Below are 20,424 nucleotides of genomic sequence, written 5' to 3' on the forward strand. Positions count from 1 at the left end.
GTTCAATCTCTACTATAAAAAAAAAAAAAGGAAAAGAAAGAAAGAAAGAGAGAGAGAGAGAGAGAGAGAGAGAAAGGAAAAAAAAGAAAAGAAGGGACTTTGTTCCTGAACCCCTTCAACTTGAACTGAATCTGACTTAACATTCTTGACTCTTCATTCATTGAATCGCCTTTTTGAAAAGATGATTAATTTGGGGTCAGGGAGAAGGTTGTCTCCTTTCATTTTTGCTTCTAAAATTCCCCCCAAACACCTGAAGATGAGGAAACAGAGATTCAAGGCCAGAGGGTCTTCCCAGGATGACCAGCAGGTATGAGGGGCCTGGATGGGGTCTGTGCCCACCTGACTGTGAAGCGTGGCCTGTGCCCTTCATGCTTTGGGAACACGGTGGGGGGAAGTGAGGCCACTCTGTGCCTGTGGGACAAGCCCAGAGGTGTAGGGGAGCAGTCCCTGGGGGCAGAGATGCCCAGCCCCCAGAACTGTATGTGAAACTGCTCTGAGACCTGGAATCACTCTGAACTTCAAGATTAGTTCTAGCCGTAATTATGCCGGCAATACCTGAACACGTTCCCACGAATAGGCCCCCAGACCCACCGAAGTCTGAGTAGGAAGCGGGCATTTCCCTAGGTTCCCCAGGGGCAGCCTCTGCACCCCACAGCCTCTCTTTCTGGACTGTTTGGGACTTCACATCCCATAGGTGCATCACACAGGTTGACAAAGGATTCTTGGTGTTTCACACTTGGGCCACACGGTGTGACTGCCCTGCTGGCCTCCCGTCGCCCTTGGCGGGGCAGGTCCCGGGGGCTAGGTCCACTCTCAGCTCCCCTCATTTTATGAGCACCTGGATCTCCATCCTGGGAATTTCTTTGGCCGCCTCATGAATTTTGGCCGCTCCAACAAAAAGGGATGCTGTTGGAAAGCCCCCCTCAGCGGGGACAGCAGGGTTGGGCCTCTGGCCATTGTTGGGGTGGGCAAGAGTGGTGGGACTCATACATCTGGCAAGGCTGAGCAGCAGGATGCCGAGCCTGCGGCATGGCGACCAGGGAGGCTGGAACTCTGTCCCCGCTGAACCAGAGCAGGGCGGGGGCCAGTCACACTCTGCACAGAGCAGTAGGGAACCCTGCCCGGGTCCTCTCAGCCCAGCTCTCAGCCTCAAACCCACCCCTCTCCTCTCCCCGTATGCACACATCAGCACACCACAGGTTCCCGCCTGGCCAGCCCAGTCATTCTCTAGCATGGGTTGGGGACAGGGGGCCTCCATTTGAGGTCAGACAGGAGACCACAGCCTCTCAGTGTCCCAGCCACGGGGAGTGGAGTCCCCACTTCCTGGGGCCAGCCCACCTGTGTGAGGCCGAGGTGGGAGGCTGGGAGGGGAGGAGCAGGAACCTCCTAGGGGTTCCCCTTCGGGCTTCTCTTGGCACCACACAGCAGGGACCAGGAGCTGCAGGGCTCTGGGCCTCCTGCAGGCTTCTGACCCTCTGTGAATACCCAGGCCAAGACCATGTGCGGGTCTCTCGTATCCACCAAATGCTAACATCTACTATGTACTTACTAGCACCTACTATATACCAGGCGCTGTTCCAGGTTCTGGGGCAGCAGCAGGGAACCCCAGAGCCAAGCCCAAGCAGGGAAGCTGTATAGTAGGTAAGGGATGAGAAGCAATGGCCAGAAGCCGGATGAAAAATCAAAAGGGCTGGGGATGTGGCTCAGTGGTAAAGCACCCCTGGGTTCAGTCTCTAGTATCCCCCACCATGGGAGGGCAGGGGAGAAAGGATCACTGGGGAGGAAAACTCAGAACGGGAGGGTGCCAGGGGATTGGGGTGCACTCTTCAACAAGGGGAGCTGCAGAAGGCCTGGTGAGAGGGCAACCTTGTTGGAGATGAGAGTGTGCCCCAGGACCATCTGGGGAGCAGTAGCACCTTACAGTGACCAGGGACACATGCAGCCCTACCACCTGGTCCAAGCTGCTCGGTACCCACTCCTCCAGCCACCCTGTGGGGGAGAGGAATGGCCGTCCCTACCTTGCAACAGCTAGAGAAGAAAGGGCCAGGCCGGGCAGGCCAAGCTCCTGCACATGTCAGTGGGGGCCTGTCATCTGTAGACCCCATGGGGAGCAGAGGGTGGGGGTCAGTCCAGCCCTGAGGAGCCTGTCTTCCCTCCCAGGGAGGCTGGTCTCAGAGCAGGATCAAGTGTGGGACTCCTCTGAGCACTGACCATCCCCCTGGGACTCCCAAGTGCCTTTGGCATTCTTCTGATGTGAGGGTGGTCTCAAGGAAGGCTGCTTCTGGGCTGGGGACGTGGCTCAAGCGGTAGTGCGCTCGCCTGGCATGCGTGCGGCCCGGGTTCGATCCTCAGCACCACATACCAACAAAGATGTTGTGTCCGCCGAGAACTGAAAAATAAATATTAAAAATTCTCTCTCTCTCTCTCTCTCTCTCTCTCTCCTCTCTCACTCTCTCTTTTTTTTTAAAAAAAAAAAAAAAGGAAGGCTGCTTCTGCCCAGGTCCAGGGGACTGGGGACCACCCCCAAACTCGTTTCTGGAGCTTGTCCTCAGCAGCCCCCAGTCCATGGAACCATCTCAAGCAGAGCCCTCAGAGGTGTGTAGGGCCTGGCCACCACGTTATCTCTTTCAGCCCAAGTGTCTCGAGAAGTCCTCTCATAATGGCCAGTATTCTTCAGGCCCTGGGAGACTGGAGGGATGGAGGACTGAGCCAGCGAGTGCTTCTGGACAAGGGCCCTGTGTATGGGAGCCCGCTAGCAGGCCTGGCCCAGCACCCTTCACTTGGGGGCAGGCTGGGACCGCGCTGCCTCAGGGACCTGCAAAGCTCACCTTGTCCCTTGTTCCCCTGGATAACAAGCCAGCCTCCAGGGAGGGTGAACAAAGGGACAAGCACAGGGTAGGCTCTGGCGTCTCTGTCTCAGAGGTCCTCAAGAGTAGAGTAGGCAGTGGGAATTCACTGCCCCAGGTCACGCTGCAAGCTGGTCACAGAGCCTGTGGTGGGACCCACAGGCCCAGCCCTTTCCCACTGCATCACTTCCTTTGTGGCCAACATGCCCGGCCTCTGCCCACCCAGGGGTGAAGGACGCACGGTGTCATGCTGTAGAGCCTGCCCTTGCTAGGAAGGCCTTGCGTCCTTGGCAAAGTGGGAAGTACCAGCAGACTGGGGACACTGGGCCAGAATTCTTTCTTTTTTTAACCAGAGATGAACCCAACAGTGCGTTACCGCTGAGCCACATCCCCAGCCTTTTGATTTTTTCTTTTGAGACAGGGTCTCACTGTTACTTAGGACCTTATTCCTTGCGGAGTCTGGCTTTGTACTTCCGATCCTCCTGCCCCAGCCTCCAGAGTGACTGGGATTACATGCATGTGCCACTGTGCCTGGCTCAGGCCAGAACTTTTGGGTCGGGGCCACCTCTTGCAGAGAAAGTGAGCTCTGGTAGGGTGGGCCAAGGGTTGCCCAGCAGAACAAATGAGCCTGTGGCTTTAAGCCAGCCCTGCCCCCTGAATCTCAGACACCTCATCCAGACAGCAGGAGCTCAGGCCCCACCTTCCTTGTGTTGGAAAAGGGAGCATGCAGCTCCCAGACCCAGATGAAGGACATCTGAGGGATCTTCAGGCTGCCCACTCAGACCTGTGCCCATGGTCCTTGTCTACCCTCTAACACTGCCTCCCAGGCTGGGTGCAGTGGCATACGCCGAATTCCCAGCGGCTAGGGAGGCTGAGCTAGGAGGATCACGAGTTCAAAGCCAGCCTCAGCAACTTAGAGAGGCCCTAAGCAACTCAGTGAGACCCTGTCGCTAATAAAATACAAAATAGGGCTGGGGGTGTGGTCAGTGGTCAAGTGCCTCTGGGTTCAATCCCTGGTATCCCCTCATTAGCCTGACCTCATCCTATAGATGAGTGACCTGCCTGAGTCTTTGCCATCAGCATGCAGCCACCCCAGCAGCCCCTCCACCCCAGCAGCTCCCAACACACTCCCGGCTCGGCTCGCTGGCAGGGGCAGGGCCTCCGATCCTTCCCTCAGTCACATTCCTCCAGACGCTGCCACAGCCTTTGGACAGTGAAGCAACCACTCCCTGTCCACTTGTCCCCAGCCTTCTGGGGACAGCTGGTCTGTGAACACCTTGCTGCCATTTACATGTGTCACTCAGCTCTGCCGTGAGGCAGGGGCAGGCCAGTCCCCAGCCCGAGAGCGGCCTCTCAGTCCAGGGCCTTGCCAAGCTCTGCAGAGAGCTGGCAGCAGTGACAGCGTCGAGTTCCCCAGCACTTGGAAGGTTCCCAGCCCTCACCGGAGAATGCAATGCTACTTCTCTTGTTAAATGGCACCAGGTGGCAAGGAAAATGTGGCACAGGGATCTGAGGGAGAGAGGTGAGCTGGCTGGGGGAGGGGAAGGGAAGGGAAGGCCTCCCTGTCTTAAGCAAAAGGTGACATCTCGGGAGAGTCCCCAGAGCCCTCGCTGCCTTCCTCTCCTGGAGGAAGCCCCCGCCCCAGCAAAGCTGCCCTTTATGGCCCAGGATTCAGTGGGTGCTGGGGACAATGCTTGGGGACCTCTGCAAAGGCTGACCCTTCTAGGCCTCTGCCTTCAGGGACAACACAAACCTCCACCTCTTCCCTCTTCTGCAGACCTGGGCCCACTGCCCTCCAGCAGATGCTGGCCTCCCTGGCCACGTGACCCAGGGTTTCCTCGAAGCAGGCTGAGGCCTGCTGGAGCCCCACTGGGCCCCCTTCTGTGGTGTGGGCCCTGCCTTTTCCTAGCTGGCTCCCCTCTGCTCCCCTCCGGGTTAATGGGGTCCTAGCTCCACCCGAGGCAGTGTTTAGGGACTGCCCTGCAGCCTTCTTTCTCAGGCCAGGCGGGTCTACCTCTGCTTCCCACTCAGGCCTCCTGCAGAGATGCCATGCCTTTGCTCAAAGATTAGCCACACAGAACAGCTGAGGACCCAAGCACCACGGGCTGGTTCTGCCGCTGATTGGCTGTGACAGCGGACACACCTCCAATTATAGGTCTCCTTTCACCAACTGTGAAATAGAGAACATCAGCAACCCCTCGGGTCTGCTGGGAGGGCGACAGGAGCGGCCGCCTTGAGAAGAGCTCTGTGAAGCATGAAGTGCCTCACAAATGTCAGGTGACATGCGGGGCCCCAACCGGAATCTACACAGCGGAGTCTTCAGCAGGCCCTAGGGGCTGCATCTGCACGAAGTCAGCCAGGTGTGTAAACCTTACTTAGCACTGGGGTGGGGCCCTGGGCTAGTTCTAGAAGGTACCTACAGAAAGGAGGCAGGCCTCACCCTCAGGACACTCACAAGGAGTTCTGAGTTGGCCCCTTCTTCACAGAAGAACACGGGCCATGGCTGCGTTGGTGACAAGGCAGAGCCTGGCTCTAAGCAGGACATCAGCAGGAACCTGCCTGAGGCCAGGCCTGGTGAGGGTGCAGAGGGCTCAGGACCAGCTCTCTCCCTAAGATCTCTCCCGCCAGGCACCTCCCTCGGTCCTTGAGATCCTGTGCATCAGTCCCACTTCCTGCAGCAGCAGAAGTCCTGACCTGGCTATAGGATTTCTGGAGTCTAATCCTAGCACTTCACAAATTTCCAGTTAGAGGGAGACAGAGAGCTACTGCCACTGCGTAATCTCTTGCTGAAGGCCCAAAGTCTTCCAGGTGGCCACTCTCATTTCTCATAAACCTCTGACCTCAGGGACAAATTCTCTCTCTTTTTTTTTTTTTAAATATTTATTTTTCAGTTTTCAGCAGACACAACATCTTTGTTGGTACGTGGTGCTGAGGATCGAACCCGGGCTGCACGCATGCCAGGCGAGCGCGCTACCGCTTGAGCCACATCCCCAGCCCCAGGGGCAAATTCTCAATTTGCAAATTTGAACCTTCTTTTTTAGTTGTAGATGGACACAATACCTTTATTTTATTTATTTACTTTTATGTGGCACTGAGGATCGAACCCAGTGCCTCATGTGTATTAGGCACTGAGCTACAACCCCAGCCCCTTGCACCAATTTTTAAATTCAGTTGTGTGATTTCAAATAACAGGGACTGCTCACTGAGCCCTTGCCTGGCCTGTGCAGAGCACCAGGTTTCAGGAGGTCTATCAAGCCAACAAGTGTGGGTGTGGCCCAGTCTCAGGCACCTCCCCTTCACTCCATTAAACCCTCCGTGTGAGTTAAGTACAAACATCTCCATATATAGCTGGGGAAACTGAGGCTCCCAGAAGCAACAACCAAGCTCCATAAGAGTAGCAGGCCACAGGATGTGTCCAAGCTATCCTCCCACATCCTGTCTTCATTGTTCTGAGTCAGTTTTCCTCATTTGCAAAGTCAAAGTGGTGGATGAGACCAGTGATCTTCAAACTTTTTTTAGCCAAGGGCCCTTTGTTCCAGTGAAATCTTAAGTGGAGATGTACCTCCTCAGAGGATGAGCGTGGGCGTTGGAGGGGCTGGAGTCCCAGCAGCTGGGCTTCCTCCCCATCCTGCCCGGTGCCCTGCTGGGGCATGGGGAGCCCAACCCAGCCTGTGTCTTCAACAACAGTGACAGCTAACGGAGCCCAAAGCGGGGAGGGACAGCCAGGGGCCAGTGGCCGTCACAGCTCCTCTGGTGGAGGGGTTTCAGAGGTCCTCAGCAGAGACAGCAGATTCAGGGCTGAGACACCACGTACGTGGCCAGCACAGATCAGCAGCATGCGCACCAGACGCTGCGCCATGGTGGCTCGAAAGTCTTCCACCTGCAGGGAGCAGACAGCAGCAGTGAGAGACTCGGCCGCAGGGCCCTACTCCCTCACTCGGGGCAGCTGTGCAGGCAGAGCTGGGGGACGAGACTTGGGGGCAGCTCAGGGTAGCTTCTGCAGGGCTGGTGGGCCCAGGGCAGCTGAGGGGGTTCCAGGTGAACGCTGGGCGAGTACAAGATTGTCTGTAAATGTTTGATAAAGAACAAATCATGATGCTCCCTGACTCCCCTAGCCAACAGTTGGCCTCAGAAATGCCTCTCTGGCCAGTGGAAGGGGTGCTGGCCAGGCCTGTCTGCAGACTCAGGACGAGTTCCCTCAGTTCCTCCAACTCAAATCCCCGTTTGTCACCCACGATCTTGGCTCAAAACCCAGTGGTAACTTCTCTACCCTCATTGCCCTGGTGCTACCAGAAGGTGCCAGGGCCTCTCAGCCCTGCTTGAAACGCCTTTCTACCTTGCTGTTGGTATGGTGCCCACCCACACCCACCTACTGTCCACGCACTTCCCTCCTCTTTGCCCAACACCGAAGCTGGGGCTTGGTTCTTGGCTTCCTTCTCTCACACTCAATCCCTAAGTGACTTCACCTGGTTCTGTGGCTTTAAAACCACACAACTGCTGGGGCTGGGGCTGGGGCTGAGCAGTAGAGAGCTCGCCTCTCGTGTGAGACTCTGGGTTCAATCCTCAGCACCACATAAAAATAAATAAATAAACAAAACAAAAATATTGTGCCCATGTATAACTAAAAAAAATTAAAAACAAAAAAAACACCCAATTTCTGACGATACACAAGTTACATCTCTGGATCTTTAAGTGTCACATGCATGTGTGCAGTGATTGGACTTCTCCCCCTGGATGGCTCATGTCCACAGCAGTGGCCCTGGTGGCCCCAAGCCCTGCTCCTGCAGTCTCGCCCATCGCAGTCAAAGGCAGAGCCACCCTCCAGCGGTCAGGCCATGGATTTCAGAGCCGTCCTACCACTCACCTTCCCTCACATCTGGTTATGAGCACATTCTTGTCACCTCCTCTCTGGAAACAGCCAGTCATGTTCCATCCTGTCCTCTTCTCCCCTAGCTACCAGTACGTCCAGGCCACTGTGTGTGTGTGTGTGTGTGTGTGTGTGTGTGTGTGTTACTCGGGATCGAACCCAGAGGTGCTCTACCACGGAGCCACATCCCCAGACCTTTTTATTTTTTATTTTGAGACAGGGTCTTGTTAAGTTGCCCAGGCTGGCCTTGAACTTGCAATTCACCTGCCTCAGCCTCCCAGAGTCACTGAGACTACAGGTGTGCACCTCTCCTGGCCAGGCCACTCTGAACTCTTCCAGAAAGAGTCTCTGGACCCAATTCCCCATTTCTGTTCTTGTCTTCCTCCGTGCCTCCTCCTAGCCCTCAGAGGGGCCCATGCAAAACACAAGCCAGGCTGCATTCCTCCCGGACCCCAGTGGCCCTGGTTTCACTCGGAGCAAAAGCCATAGGTCTTTATTGTGACCACAAGGCCTCACTGACCTGGTCCCACCATTACTCTGACTTATCCCCCTCAGCCCTGCCTTTGCTTCTCACCTGTAGCACCCTGGCCTCCCCTGCTGACTCTGGACACATGGGGCGAGCTGCGGACGTTGCTCGTGTACTGGGTAACACCACGGCTACCCTCTCACTTTCTTCAAGTCTCTATCTGAAAGTCACATTTGCAGTGAGGCCTTGCTGGTTGCTCTGTCTAAATCTTGTCCCTTTACCTCCACCTGGCCTATCAGACCCCCATTTTCTAAAAATCATACATTTTTTTGTAGGGGGTACCAGGGATTGAACCCAGAGGTATTCTACCACTGCACCACATCCCCAGCCCTTTTTATTTATTTTGAGACAGGTTCTCATTTGAACTTGAGAACCTCTTGCCTTGCCTCCTGAGTCACTAGGATTACAGGTGTGCCACCACACCCAGCCCTTTACCATTTCCGCTTTCTTGACTAGAACAGAGTCAGGATTTTTTGAGACACGGTCTTGATATGCTGCCCAGGCTGGTCTCAAAAACCTGGCTCAAGTCATCCTCTTGCCTCAGGCTCCTGAGTAGCCGAGGCAAGCACTCTACCAACTGAGCTAGAGCCCCAGCCCAGGTCCTGGGAATCTTTACTATTTTGTTCTATGCTGCATCCCTGGGGCCTAGAGCAGTATACACGAGAAGGATTTGTGGAATAAATCCTCCTGCTCTACGTTCTGTGGTCTTTGCCCCCAAATCCATCACTAGCTTGGCTCCATAGCTGCCTCCTCTCACCCACACATCACACCGAGACAAGGACCCAAAGTCTGACCACAGTCATGACTTTGCCCATGACGTACAGGAAAAAATGACTTAATTCTACACCAGGCTTCAAAAACCCGGCGAATCTTCATCTCACTAGATCAAGAGGGCAGGACCACCGTCTGCGTTAGGCACCCGCACAGGCCTGACCAGCAGACCTGGGCATTTGTTCTACTGGGCAAATCACACTCCTCTCTGGGTGCTTCCTCCTCTTTAAGGGCTGGGAATCCCTGCCACGCCTCACACCATGGCGAGGGACCCGGTATGGGAAGTGTGCGCTCCAAAGGACAGCAGGGGCGTGTGGAGAGGTGCCGGACCAAACTGCGGCTTCATCTGAAGGACGGTCAGTGGCACTTCTGCACCCCCCTTGCTGACTGGAAACAGCTGGGGCCTCTGCTTCCTACCCAGTCAGCCACAGCTGGTTTCAGGCTAGAAGAGACCTGGTGTGGCCTGCCATCTCATGGCCACACACAGAACTGCACCTGCCTGGAGGCTGGCGGACCCAGAGCATCCGTGTGGCGAGCTGTGGGTCAAAGGTGCTTCCTCAACGGAGGTAAGAAAACTGAGGCTCCCCGGGGGAGGCGACTGGTTCCAAGTCACAACAGCAGGTTATGATAGGGACAGCTGTGTGCTAACTGGCTTGCCAACTTCCCAGCTCTGTGCCTGTGAGCAGGAGCCTGTTCTCAGTCTCAGTTTCCTCAGAGCTTTGCTGGGAGGGAAGTCTGGAGGGGAGACACTGCAGGTGTGCAGGGGCCATGGTCCCATCTGTGAGATCAGAGCCTTGATCTAGTCAGGGTCCTAAAAATAGTTGTCAAACACGAAAACCAAGTTTGTGAGAGAGGAGTATGTACCCTTGCCACTGCACTGGTCTAGGGCGGAGCAGGGGCAGGCCCAACAGTTAGGTCTGCCCACTCCTGAAGTAACAGGGAGACATCGACGCGTTTACTGGTTGTCACAGACTTTGCTACTCCTACTCACGCTCTTCCCTACATCCACGGGGCTCGATTTCACTCAGAAGTCAGCAGAGGGAAAAAGAAGCTTTTCCCCTCTCTCCAAGTTCCCAGATCACCTGAATTCTGCCACCAAAGCAGAGGGGTTTGCAGATCCCTGGGCCAGATGCTGGGGAAGGTGCTTGAGCACTCGGTTCTCTCTGCATCCCATCCAAAGGTGTCAGCCCAGGAACACAGAAAAAACATGAATCTTCATAATGAACCTCAAATCTCAGGAAGAGATCCCCAAGCAACAGAACAGTCTTGGCGCATGGGCCGGGTGCAGTGCAGGCCCTGCTGGCCCTACACACACCCAGCAGAGGGAGCACACCGACTCCACACCCGTGAGAGGCTGAAGGGCAAATGTATCAGTGAAGGGGAAATGCGGCTTGCTCCCCGCACTTGGGATCTCCTGCCAGAGACCCATTGGAAGCATGGACCCCTCCTGCCACACGCCCGCCCACTCGGCAAACCTGCTGCAGCCTGCTGGTGCCCTGCCTTTACTGGGACTGGACAGGGTCTGCAATCAGGGGAGACAAGGGTGACACTGGGCATTGTGACTGTCAAGAAGCATGCAGTGGTTAAGGAGCAATCTGGCACCTGCTCTCATTAGCAGAAGAGCAAGATATTAATGAGGACCCACAAATCCACAAACAAGACAAGTACAGAGAAACTAAGAAAAGGGGAAGCCTGGCTACAAGCCACAGAGACGGCATTCAACCCATTTTACACTGTACCTAGAGGTCACGCCAGTGAACAGAAAAGGCAGGACTCATGTCCCCCTACACTCAGGGGCCACCTCACCTGGTACTTGATCCTGCAATAAGCAGTCCTGACAGCCCCTTCCCCGCAACCAAGTGTAACACTGGCCACTGTGGAAAGTGTCCTCACCTCCAGGTCACAGAAGAACAGGGGGCTGCGGTAGGTGTGGGCCAGCTTCAGGACCGTGTTCCGGTGAAGGCTGCAGTGGTGCTCCTGCCCAGCTGCAAAGAAGCAGAGAGCAGTAAGGCGGTGCCCAGCAAGACCTGGGCACGGTCACCACCAGCCCTCGGGTGTCAGTTCTGAACTGGTCAGTGGGTGACAACCTGTTCCACCATCAAATTAGCTCAAAGGGCTAGGAGAGAGCGTTCTATTAACACATGGTTCCCACTTATGAGATGAGCGTAGTGAGAGCCCTGTCAGGTGGAGTCAGCGACCCAGAGCCAGGGCTCCCGGGGGAACTGGTTCCTTCTTCAAAGCTTATTGAGAATGATCTGTGCCAAGCACTCCCCTCACAGTTCAGGTCACACATGTCCCTGGTGCCAGAGGGGATGCCAGAACTTAGTTTTGAGGTATCTGTAGGGACTAATAAGACAAGGAGAACAAAGCACTTGAGAGAACTCCAACGTAGCCAGAGGGGATGGGCCCTGACTAGGACTGTCACCCACGTGACTCTCAGCTCTGCCACCACAGTGCTACAGGACCTTGGGCGTGGCCAGTTTTCTTAGTTATAAAACAGATAATACTGCGATTAATGCTCAAAGATTAATGATAAGAAACTAAGCACCTACAACAGTCTTGGGCCTGAGAAGAGCCCGATAAAGGTCAGCTATGACCATTTGCACTGTTAATATTGCAAAGTCTCAGCAACAGCAGGACTTTTTCAGAGAATGAGGGTAATAGGAGGTGACACTCGACAAGGCAGAGGCCAAACTGCAAAATACTTTGTGACTTTAGAGGAGTCTGGATTTCACTCTGAAAGCTGCAGGAAGCCACCAGGCAGCTGCGAGTGCCACAGAACTATCTGCGCAGATTCACTGTTAGAAAGACTGACAGCAGCCAGGTCCTCAAGTCATCAGCCGGGCTGCCCCGGCAAGGACCCTTGACTGCCCGCTCTCTCTCGGGGCGGGTGGCAGGCAAGGGGCGCACTTACCACCAGTGCCGAGGAAGCACACCCTCCCCAGGAAGAAGCTGGCGTCCACGTGGTGCAGCGACTCCTCCATGTGCTGGAGACTGGGGTGGCCAGGCCAGGGCAAGAAAACAAACCAGAGGAGGACAAACTTCACAATGGAGACAGCGAAGCCCCTGCTTCTCTGGTCGAAGGTCAGAGAACAAGAGGAGGGGCACAGGAAAACAGCCTGGAGGAATACTCGGTCCTTTAGTTTTTTTTAGTTCTTTCTCTGACTCCCACTTCTGAAATCGTCAGTTGGTAAACACGGATACACGCAGAGACCGTCAAGTCCCCTGGCTCAGCGCTGCCCTTCAGCCCAACTCCCCGGAGTGAACTGCTTCCATCAGTTTGGGGTGTCACCCCTTCGGAATGCTCCAGGCACGTTATGGTGGTATGAACCAGCATCAGACTCCGATCAGGGCTGCTGAACTATTGTTGGGATATTGTTTGCGAGCGTCCCTAAGACTTCATGTGGCTATGGTGCTAGGTGAGGCTTAGGAAGGGATTAGGATTAGACAAGGTGGGCAGGTGAGGTCCCAAGATTGAATCCTGGTGCTTTTATAAGAGTGAGAGAGACCAGGCAGACACACATGTGTTCCCTTTCTCTGGCCAGTCCTCAGGACTCTGCCATCAAGAAGGCCATCACCAGACGTGGTCCCTCAACCTTGGACCTACAGAACTGAGGCAAAATAACCTCCTTTCCCTCCTCCCTCCCTCCCTCCCTCCCTTTCTTTTTGCAGAAGTGGGGATGCAACTAAGGGCCAAGAGCTCCGTCACTGAGCTCCATCCCTGGCCCTTTTATTTTATAACAGGTTCTTGCTAAATTGCCTAGTTTGGCCTTGAATTTGTGATTCTCTTGCCTCAGCCTCCCAAGTAGCCGGGATTACAGGTGTGTACCCTGGGCCTGGAACTGTCTTGGGCGTTTGCTGCAGTGATACAACACCGACTCATACAAATGCATGGAACTGCTAGGTCTTTCAGCGTGAGCACACAGCGCACCACGTTCTACCTTCCCAGTGATGAGCAGTTAGGTGGCCTCCTATCCTTCCCCATTAAAAGGTAACTATGCTAGTTCTCAACTCCTTCTTTTCTCCCATGCTGACTAGTTCCAAGGAGCTGGCTGCGAGGTCTAGACGTCCTCCTGATGCTAGAATATCTGCCATCTTCATGCTCCTGGGTTCCCAGGTGTCCCCAACACAGCCTTCCCTCAACCCCCACATCACTAGGTATCTGTGCTGGACCCTGCCCTGCCTAACCTCGGCCAGCCGTGCCCCTGGAGGGGCTCACTCCCATCTTTACCTGACTGACTCTCAGGTGTCGATTTAGATATTACCTCCACCAAAAGGTCTGCCTTGGCCTCCCACACCTAAGGCCTGGCCATCAGAGGTCTTGTGTGGGCTCCACAGCCCAGCTCCTGCCTCTTTACAGTACATGTCCCCAGAACTCTAACTGTTCTCTCAAAAGTCCAGTGTCCTCACGGTGGGAGTACTTGACTCAGGTTGAAAAAGAATGCAGAGAGAAAGAAAAGCCTTCATACGACACCGAAACAGATCCTAGTGAGGGATTAATGAATGTTCTAAAGAAAATTTATGAAGATGGAGATGATGATATGAAGCGAACCATTAATAAAGCCTGGGTGGAATCAAGAGAGAAGCAAGCCAAAGGAGATACAGAATTTTGAGACATTTAAGTCTTTTTTGGAACTGTGATGTGGAAATATGGATGTTTCCAATAAGGGAATGTTGGAGAGCTGCACATATAAATTTGACATAACTATTTACAGTAAAGGCAGTAAATTCTCCTTTACTGGAAGATTTATTTAAATAAAATGTGCTTATTAAATACTTAAAAAAAAAAAAGTCCAGTGTCCTCCCAGTGGACGAGGACACCCGAGGAAAGCAGTCTGTTTTGTCTGTTTCTGTGCCTGCCGCTGGGTATACAGAGTAGTTTTCAGAGGGTTAAATGAACAGAGGACATGGTAGGATTTGTGGGTTAAACATTGCACTGTCCACTGGCTCCTCCCTTCTGCCCTCTACGCTGACTCTGGCCAACCTCTCACTGCTTCCTCCCTGCCTATCGCAAGTAAGGTCACTGTCCCAGCACACTCCCAGGCAGGTCGGCCCGGGTCCCCAGGGCTCATGTCCTCTGGTTCCTACCTGTATTTGCTATGAAGGTTAATCACAAACACAATCAGGTCGATTCGAGGCCGATTCACATTGGAGGGTAAAGGGAGGGCCTTTGCCAAGTGACTGAAAAACAAGAAATCAGAGCATTAAACACAAACATATCCACTTATAGTGACTGTCATGTGCTGTCCTTCATAGGGGAAGAAGATGCCAAGGGCTCCTCATCTATTCAACTGACACTCTGCAGGCAAGACTTCTCTTTTTTGGCACTGGGAATTGAACCCAGGGCACTCAACCACAGAGCCACATCCTCAAACTTTTTTCCATTTTTTAATTTTGAGACAGGGTTTCACTAAGTTGGTGAGGCTGGGCTCAGACTTATGATCCTCCTACCATAGCCTCCTGAGCTGCTGGGATTACAGGGTACATCATCACACCCAGCCAGGCAAGACTTCTTGAAGGAACAGAGGAAGATAAATCTAGTCCTACCTACCTACCTCCTGTCTGATTCCGCATGCTAGAAAAGAGATCTGTTTAGTAAGCACCATGGTGAAAAGACCTGCTAAGCTACATGGCACATGGTGCAGGGCTTGGGAGGTCACTGTGTCTTGAGGGAGACCAGTCTCAGAAGAAGAGATTGTTGGGCTATAAAGTTTAGGAGGTTAAGACTGAACCCCTTTTGAGGCAGATGTGGGCACAAGTCCTAGTTCTGTCAATTGCCAAGCTAATGTGACCCTGGGCAAGTAATTTACATCTGGGCTTGGTCTCTGGGTTTCGTTTTTGATGCTAGGGAAGGAGCTCAGGGCCAAGAGCATGCTGGGCAAGTGCTCCACCGCTGAGCTGTGCCCACTGCCCTGAAGGTTTTTCTTGAAGTCTCTACTTTTGCCCATTTCCACATATTTCGATTACCCATTTCACCCTTCACCAGACTATAATTTAGAAAATGGAGAAAAGCAAAAAGCACAAAAAATACAAGTTTAAAATATTCACATATACCCTGAAGTCAGTCACCTAGAAATTAGTATTTGAACATTTTGGCAAACATGTCTACGTAATGTATATACATTTAGACAACAGTGTAGATATAATCTAAAAATGGAATAATAGCATTCATTTAACTTGAATTGAACAGAAGCAAAAAAACAAGCAGAAATGAAAAAAGTAGATGAACTTTGGAGAGGCTATTTCTTTTTTTTTTTTTTAATTTTTTTTTTAATATTTATTTTTTAGTTTTTCAGCGGACACATCTTTGTTTGTATGTGGTGCTGAGGATCGAACCCGGGCCGCACACATGCCAGGCGAGCGCTCTACTGCTTGAACCACATCCCCAGCCCCGAGAGGCTATTTCTATAATCAAAAGAGACCGTTCCCTAAAAGAGCTGAATCAAAGAGTATGCAACAGAGGATGTGGCTCAGGGGCAGAATACTTGCCTAGCATAGTAGGATGCAAGGCCCTAACTTGCATCCCCATAGCTGCAAAATAAAACAATAAGTAAATAAAAACAGGCTGTGAAGAAAAATAAGAAGCTGACATCATTTGTCAGGGCGAAGGTTGTGGGAGGCAGCTGAGGATTGAACCCGGGGACACTTTACCACTGAGCTATAACACAGCCCTTTTATTTTGAGACGGGGTCTTGCCAAGTTGCCCAGGTTGGCCTCAAATTTGCCATTTGCCATCCTCCTACCTTGGCCTCCTAGGTCACTGGGATTATAGGTGAATGCCACTGTGCTGGGCTAATTGCCACCATTTAAAACTGTTTCAATTTTATCTATATTGGATTGATTCTCTATTATGGAAAGTGAGAAAATTAACATTCTTACATCTTATCCTACCATTTGGACATTATGAATGCATATTTATGCCTCGATATCACTGTTATTAGTTACTACATACACCTATATTTTGCTCTAATTCTGGACCCAGACTGATGAAGCTGCCACTTTGGAACATTGCTGGTCGTGATGGGGAGGCAAAGGGCCAGGGGAATTCTTGTACTAGCAATTAAATTCTGCAGTATTGAAGAGACAATCATTTTTGTGCACATCTCATTGGCCAGAACCAGTCACATAGCTCCCCACAACCACATGAGACAAGAAGTACAATCTTAATTACTGCCACGGGCTGCAAACACTGAGAACTGGAAATATGTGGCAACAGTGTGAATAGATGACTATACAGATGATTTTCTTTCTTTCTTTTTCTTTTTTTTTTTTTTTTTTTGAGAGAGAGAGAATTTTTTTAATATTTGTTTTTTAGTTTTCGGTGGACACAACATCTTTATTTTATTTTTATGTGGTGCTGAGGATCAAACCCAGTGCCTCACATGCGAGGCAAGCTCTCTGCCACTGAGCCACAATCCCAGTCCTGGTGATTTGCTTTTCTAGCCTAAAAGTCTGAAGAATTATTTACTCTTTGAGTTTGATAACATAACTAGGATATAACTTGACGTCAAGTATTCTGTATTCTACATCCATTTTACCTGTAACAAGAATACATCACCCTCTTAATGGACAAATTCAACTTTTCATTCATTTCAGAAAATACTGTTATATCGTTGGATGCTTTTGCTATTTTTCTCAAACCTTTCTTCTTTGTAAATCTACTCGGATCCTGTCTCCAGGTATTCATTAGCTAGATCAAACAGTATCATATTTTGGCCCTTTTTTAACTCTTAGCTCCTCAGCTTCCCAGTTCCTCTTTATGTTGTTTTTCCAATTAGTATATGTATGTTTCTTTCTTTTTTTTTTTTTTTTCTGTTTGGTGGTTCAGAGGATCAATCCTTGGGGCATGACTAAGCTACATCCCCGGCTCTTTGTATTTTTGAGACAAGGTCTAAGTTGCCTAGGATGGTCTTGAATTTGAGATCCTCCTGCTTTAGACTCCTGAGGTCCTGAGATTATAGGTGTGTGTCATAGCACCCAAATGAATATTTCTTTAAAAAATTAATTTTATTATTAAATTTTTCAATTGTCCAGAGCACTAAAAGGGGAATTTTATTTTCATTTTCTTGTATTTTTTTTGAGGGGGGGAGGGTGTACTGGGGATTGAGCCCAGGGGCACTCAACCACTGAGCCACATCCCCAGCACTATTTTGTATTTTTTTGAGACAGGTTCTCACTGAGTTGCTTAGCTCCTCATTGTTGCTGAGGCTGGTTTTCAACTCACAATCCTCCTGCCTCAGTCCCCCGAGCTGCTAGGATTACAGGTGTGCACCACTGTGCCCAACTCCTTTTCCTGTATTTTTTCCAGAGTGGGTTCTTCATGGATATTTGTATGCCATGTTACTTGCCCCTCCCCCACAATTCTCATGACCTTTTTCCACTTGTTCTTATTAAATGTAGGAGATTCTTTTTACTGTATTTTTCCATTTACCCTGATAATAATTAAATGGATTTTTATTTTTGTTTATTTTTTCAGACTCAGAGCTCTCTATGTTGCCCAGGCTGGCCTTGAATTCCTGGGCTCAAACAATCCTCCTGCCTCAGCCTCTCAGGTAGTTGGAATCACAGGTGCATATCACCACACCAGGCTAAATGAATTTTTTTAAAATATATTTTTAAGTTGTTGATAGACCTTTATGTATTTATTTATATGCAGTGCTGAGAATCAAACTTGCTTCACACCTGCTAGGCAAGTACTCTACCACTGAGCTACAACTCCAGCCTCTGGGTAAATGCATTTAAAAAAAATCCTTTTCCAGCAGGTGCAGTGTTGCACACCAGTAATTCCAGCATCTTGGGAGGCTGAGGCAGGGGGATCTCAAGTTTAAAGCCAGCCTCAGCAACTTAGCAATGCCCTAAGCAACTTAGTGAGACCCTGCCTCAAAATAAAATATAAAAAAGGGCTGGGAATGTGGCTCACTGGTTAAGTGGTCCTGAGTTCAACCCCTGGTACCAAAAAAAAAAAAAAAAAAAAAAAAAAAAAAATTCCTTTTCCATTTGAGATTGTGGGTTGCTGCATTTAATGTTCTGTAGTGAAAAGCTTGGTGAGATGCACAGACAGACCTGTAAACAATCTATTCAGAGGGAAAAGATCATACTCCCTCATCAGAGATTTTTGAAAGTGCTGTTGCAGGGTTTATTTTGCCCAGTAAAAGACATTCCAGTTCCCACTGAGGAATTACCTTCTGGATCTGAACCATTTTCCTTCAACACAGATCACTGGGCCTTATCTTTCTATCAGGGAGAATGACACACATTTTCAGTCACTTGATGTAAACAGCAGCTGTTTCTGCTTCCTTCCAGTTAGAAAAAGGAAACAAAAATGAATTTCTTTAGTAACCTTTTCTCCAAACTTGGGGTACTAAAGAATTTTGATAATTTTGTTGTGGGAGTAGCAGGGTTAGCAGACAAAACATGACAGAATTTTTTTCAGCCTGTTAAGTTTGCTCATTTTTGCTAATTTTCAATTCATTTCACTAGGTTTTTTGGAGAAGATAATTTTATGGTTCAGCTTCTTACCTTCTATTTCACTACCCTCATACATTTGTAGCATTCCCTACCCTTCAAAATTTCCTTCCTTCCTTCCTTCCTTCCTTCCTTCCTTCCTTCCTTCCTTCCCTCCCTCCCTCCCTCCCTCCCTCCCTGGGATTGAATCCACAGAGCTACATCTTCTTCCTTTTATTAAAAAATTTTAAAATTTGAGACAGGTTCTAAATTGCTGACTGGTGTTTAGCTTTGGATTCTCCCGCTTCAGCCTCCAGATTGGCTGGGATTACAGGTGTGCACAACCGCGCCCTGGAAATCTTTCTTGAAACTTGAATTAACCCGATTAACTCAGCAATTATTAATTGAGCATCTACTCCGTGCCAGTTGCTGCTCAAGGTCCATGGGGGTGGCAGACAAGTGAACCAACAGGTGGCCAGGAGATCCTTTATGTTGACAGGTACTAAGAGCAAAGCAACAAGTGTTGCGACAGAGAGTGATGGACGGGGTGCTCAAGTGGGTCCTGTGCAAGGTGTGAACAAGCGAGGTAAAGACGTGAGCAGTCAGCTTCGGGAGGAAGGCAGGCTCAATGAGGACTACAGGCGGCTGGGAGCCCCCTCCGAGGCTCCCTTTCCTCTCCCTCTTTCCCAGCCAGAGTTCCCGCAGAGCCTCAGCTACTTACACCCTTAGCTCAGACGCGCAGTCCTCTTTGAGCATCGAGTCCGCCAGCTGTTGCAGGAGAGCATCCTCCGAGCCCACCAGCTGCCCAGGGAGAGAAAGCAATCGGGGTGAGACCTGGGCAGGACAATTCCTCCCCAGAACCCGGCTCGGTGAACCCCTCCCTGGGGGATCAGGCCACAGCCCGAAGGTAGCTCGGAGGGGACCATTTCCCAAGAGGTGGGTCCCTGCAGGGGGTCTGAAATTTAGGCCAGCTCCAGGTCTGTGGGCACCGCACCTACTGCCCACTCCCACAGTCCCTCCGACCGCCGGACCGCTACCTGAGGCCAGAGCCTAGGTTGAGTGAAAGAACCAGCAAGGGGCTCTACCCGGCGTCCAGGTTCCGCCCACCCGCCCCACCAATCACAAGCTGGGAAAGACTACGCTGCGCATCGATTGGTCCAGGTGTCCCTCAGCCTCGGAGAGCGGCTACTCCGATTGGTTCAGAGCACGGCTCTCCCGCCTACAGCGAGGAATACCGCGCGCCCCGGATCAGAGAGCGCAGAAGCCAGGGGGCTCAAGGCATTAAAGGGAGGAAGGCCCACCGGGGAAACGGGTGGGCGAGTCCCCCTCGCCGACACCTACCAAGACGGTGGCCGTGTTTAGGCCGGGCAGCTTGTCCAGAGGCCTTAACACCGACATCTCGATCGCAGCCGAAATGCCCTTTTCGCTTTGCGCGCGGAACTTTCAAACCGTGCTGAGATTCTCCGGTAATTCGTGGAGGGGAAACACGTGGTCCTCTCTGGGCGGGGCCCCGCAGGGAGGGGCGGGGCATTCTTAAAGGAACCACTACCTCCTTTTTTTTTTTTTTTTGGTACCTAGGATTGAATTTAGGGGCACTCGACCACTGAGCCACATCCCCAGCCCTATTTTGTATTTTATTTAACGACAGAGTCTCACTGAGTTGCTTAGCATCTCGCTTTTGCTGAGGCTGGCTTTGAACTCGCCATCCGCTGGGGTTACTGGCGCGCTACCTTCTTTTCTAAGGGTCCCTCATTGGTCCCAGGTATCTAAGGCTCTGGACAGGCCTTTTGTTCACTTTTGTTCATTCGTGCTTGTTGAAGGCACTCTTGACTCCTTCCAGACCTGCTCCTCCTATGGCTTTTCCATCTCAGCTGACTCCACTCCTGTGGTTGCTCAGAACTAAAGCTTGGGGTCACTCTTGACTCCTCTTCACTCCCCTTGTTCAATCCGAAAACAATTTTTTTTGATTC

The 20,424-nt window shown here is 51.4% G+C and overlaps 1 protein-coding gene across 4 annotated transcripts; it reads right to left on the reverse strand.

The window, feature by feature from the left end:
- Nucleotides 1-5,788: 5,788 nt before the first annotated feature.
- On the reverse strand, nucleotides 5,789-19,857 carry CENPM (centromere protein M). 4 transcript variants are annotated; one of them, XM_081309379.1, is made up of 6 exons: nucleotides 19,796-19,857; nucleotides 19,176-19,255; nucleotides 14,099-14,191; nucleotides 11,925-12,004; nucleotides 10,904-10,995; nucleotides 5,789-6,726 (listed from the first exon to the last, which is right to left on the reverse strand). In XM_081309379.1, the coding sequence occupies exons 1-6, from the start codon at nucleotides 19,850-19,852 to the stop codon at nucleotides 6,586-6,588; spliced, it is 543 nt and encodes a 180-aa protein (XP_081165505.1). In that variant the 5' UTR covers nucleotides 19,853-19,857; the 3' UTR covers nucleotides 5,789-6,585. The 4 variants fall into 4 exon arrangements, with proteins under 4 accessions (XP_081165505.1, XP_081165507.1, XP_081165508.1 ...); XM_081309381.1 differs by lacking the exon at nucleotides 19,796-19,857 and adding an exon at nucleotides 19,449-19,547; XM_081309380.1 differs by having other exon boundaries at nucleotides 6,590-6,726; nucleotides 11,925-12,089.
- Between the last annotated feature and the right edge of the window lie 567 nt (nucleotides 19,858-20,424).

This window comes from Spermophilus citellus, assembly GCF_964194105.1.
Source record: "Spermophilus citellus genome assembly, chromosome: 10".
NCBI classification, from domain to species: Eukaryota; Metazoa; Chordata; class Mammalia; order Rodentia; family Sciuridae; genus Spermophilus; species Spermophilus citellus.

What these genes read in the sequence shown, in the direction of transcription:
- CENPM (XM_081309379.1), bottom strand. Translation starts at nt 19,852, where the DNA reads ATGTCGGTGTTAAGGCCTCTGGACAAGCTGCCCGGCCTAAACACGGCC. An exon ending in TAAACACGGCCACCGTCTTG is followed by an intron (nt 19,256 to 19,795) that starts GTAGGTGTCGGC and finishes CTCCCTGGGCAG; the next exon opens with CTGGTGGGCTCGGAGGATGC. An exon ending in TGCGCGTCTGAGCTAAGGGT is followed by an intron (nt 14,192 to 19,175) that starts GTAAGTAGCTGA and finishes CTTGTTTTTCAG; the next exon opens with TCACTTGGCAAAGGCCCTCC.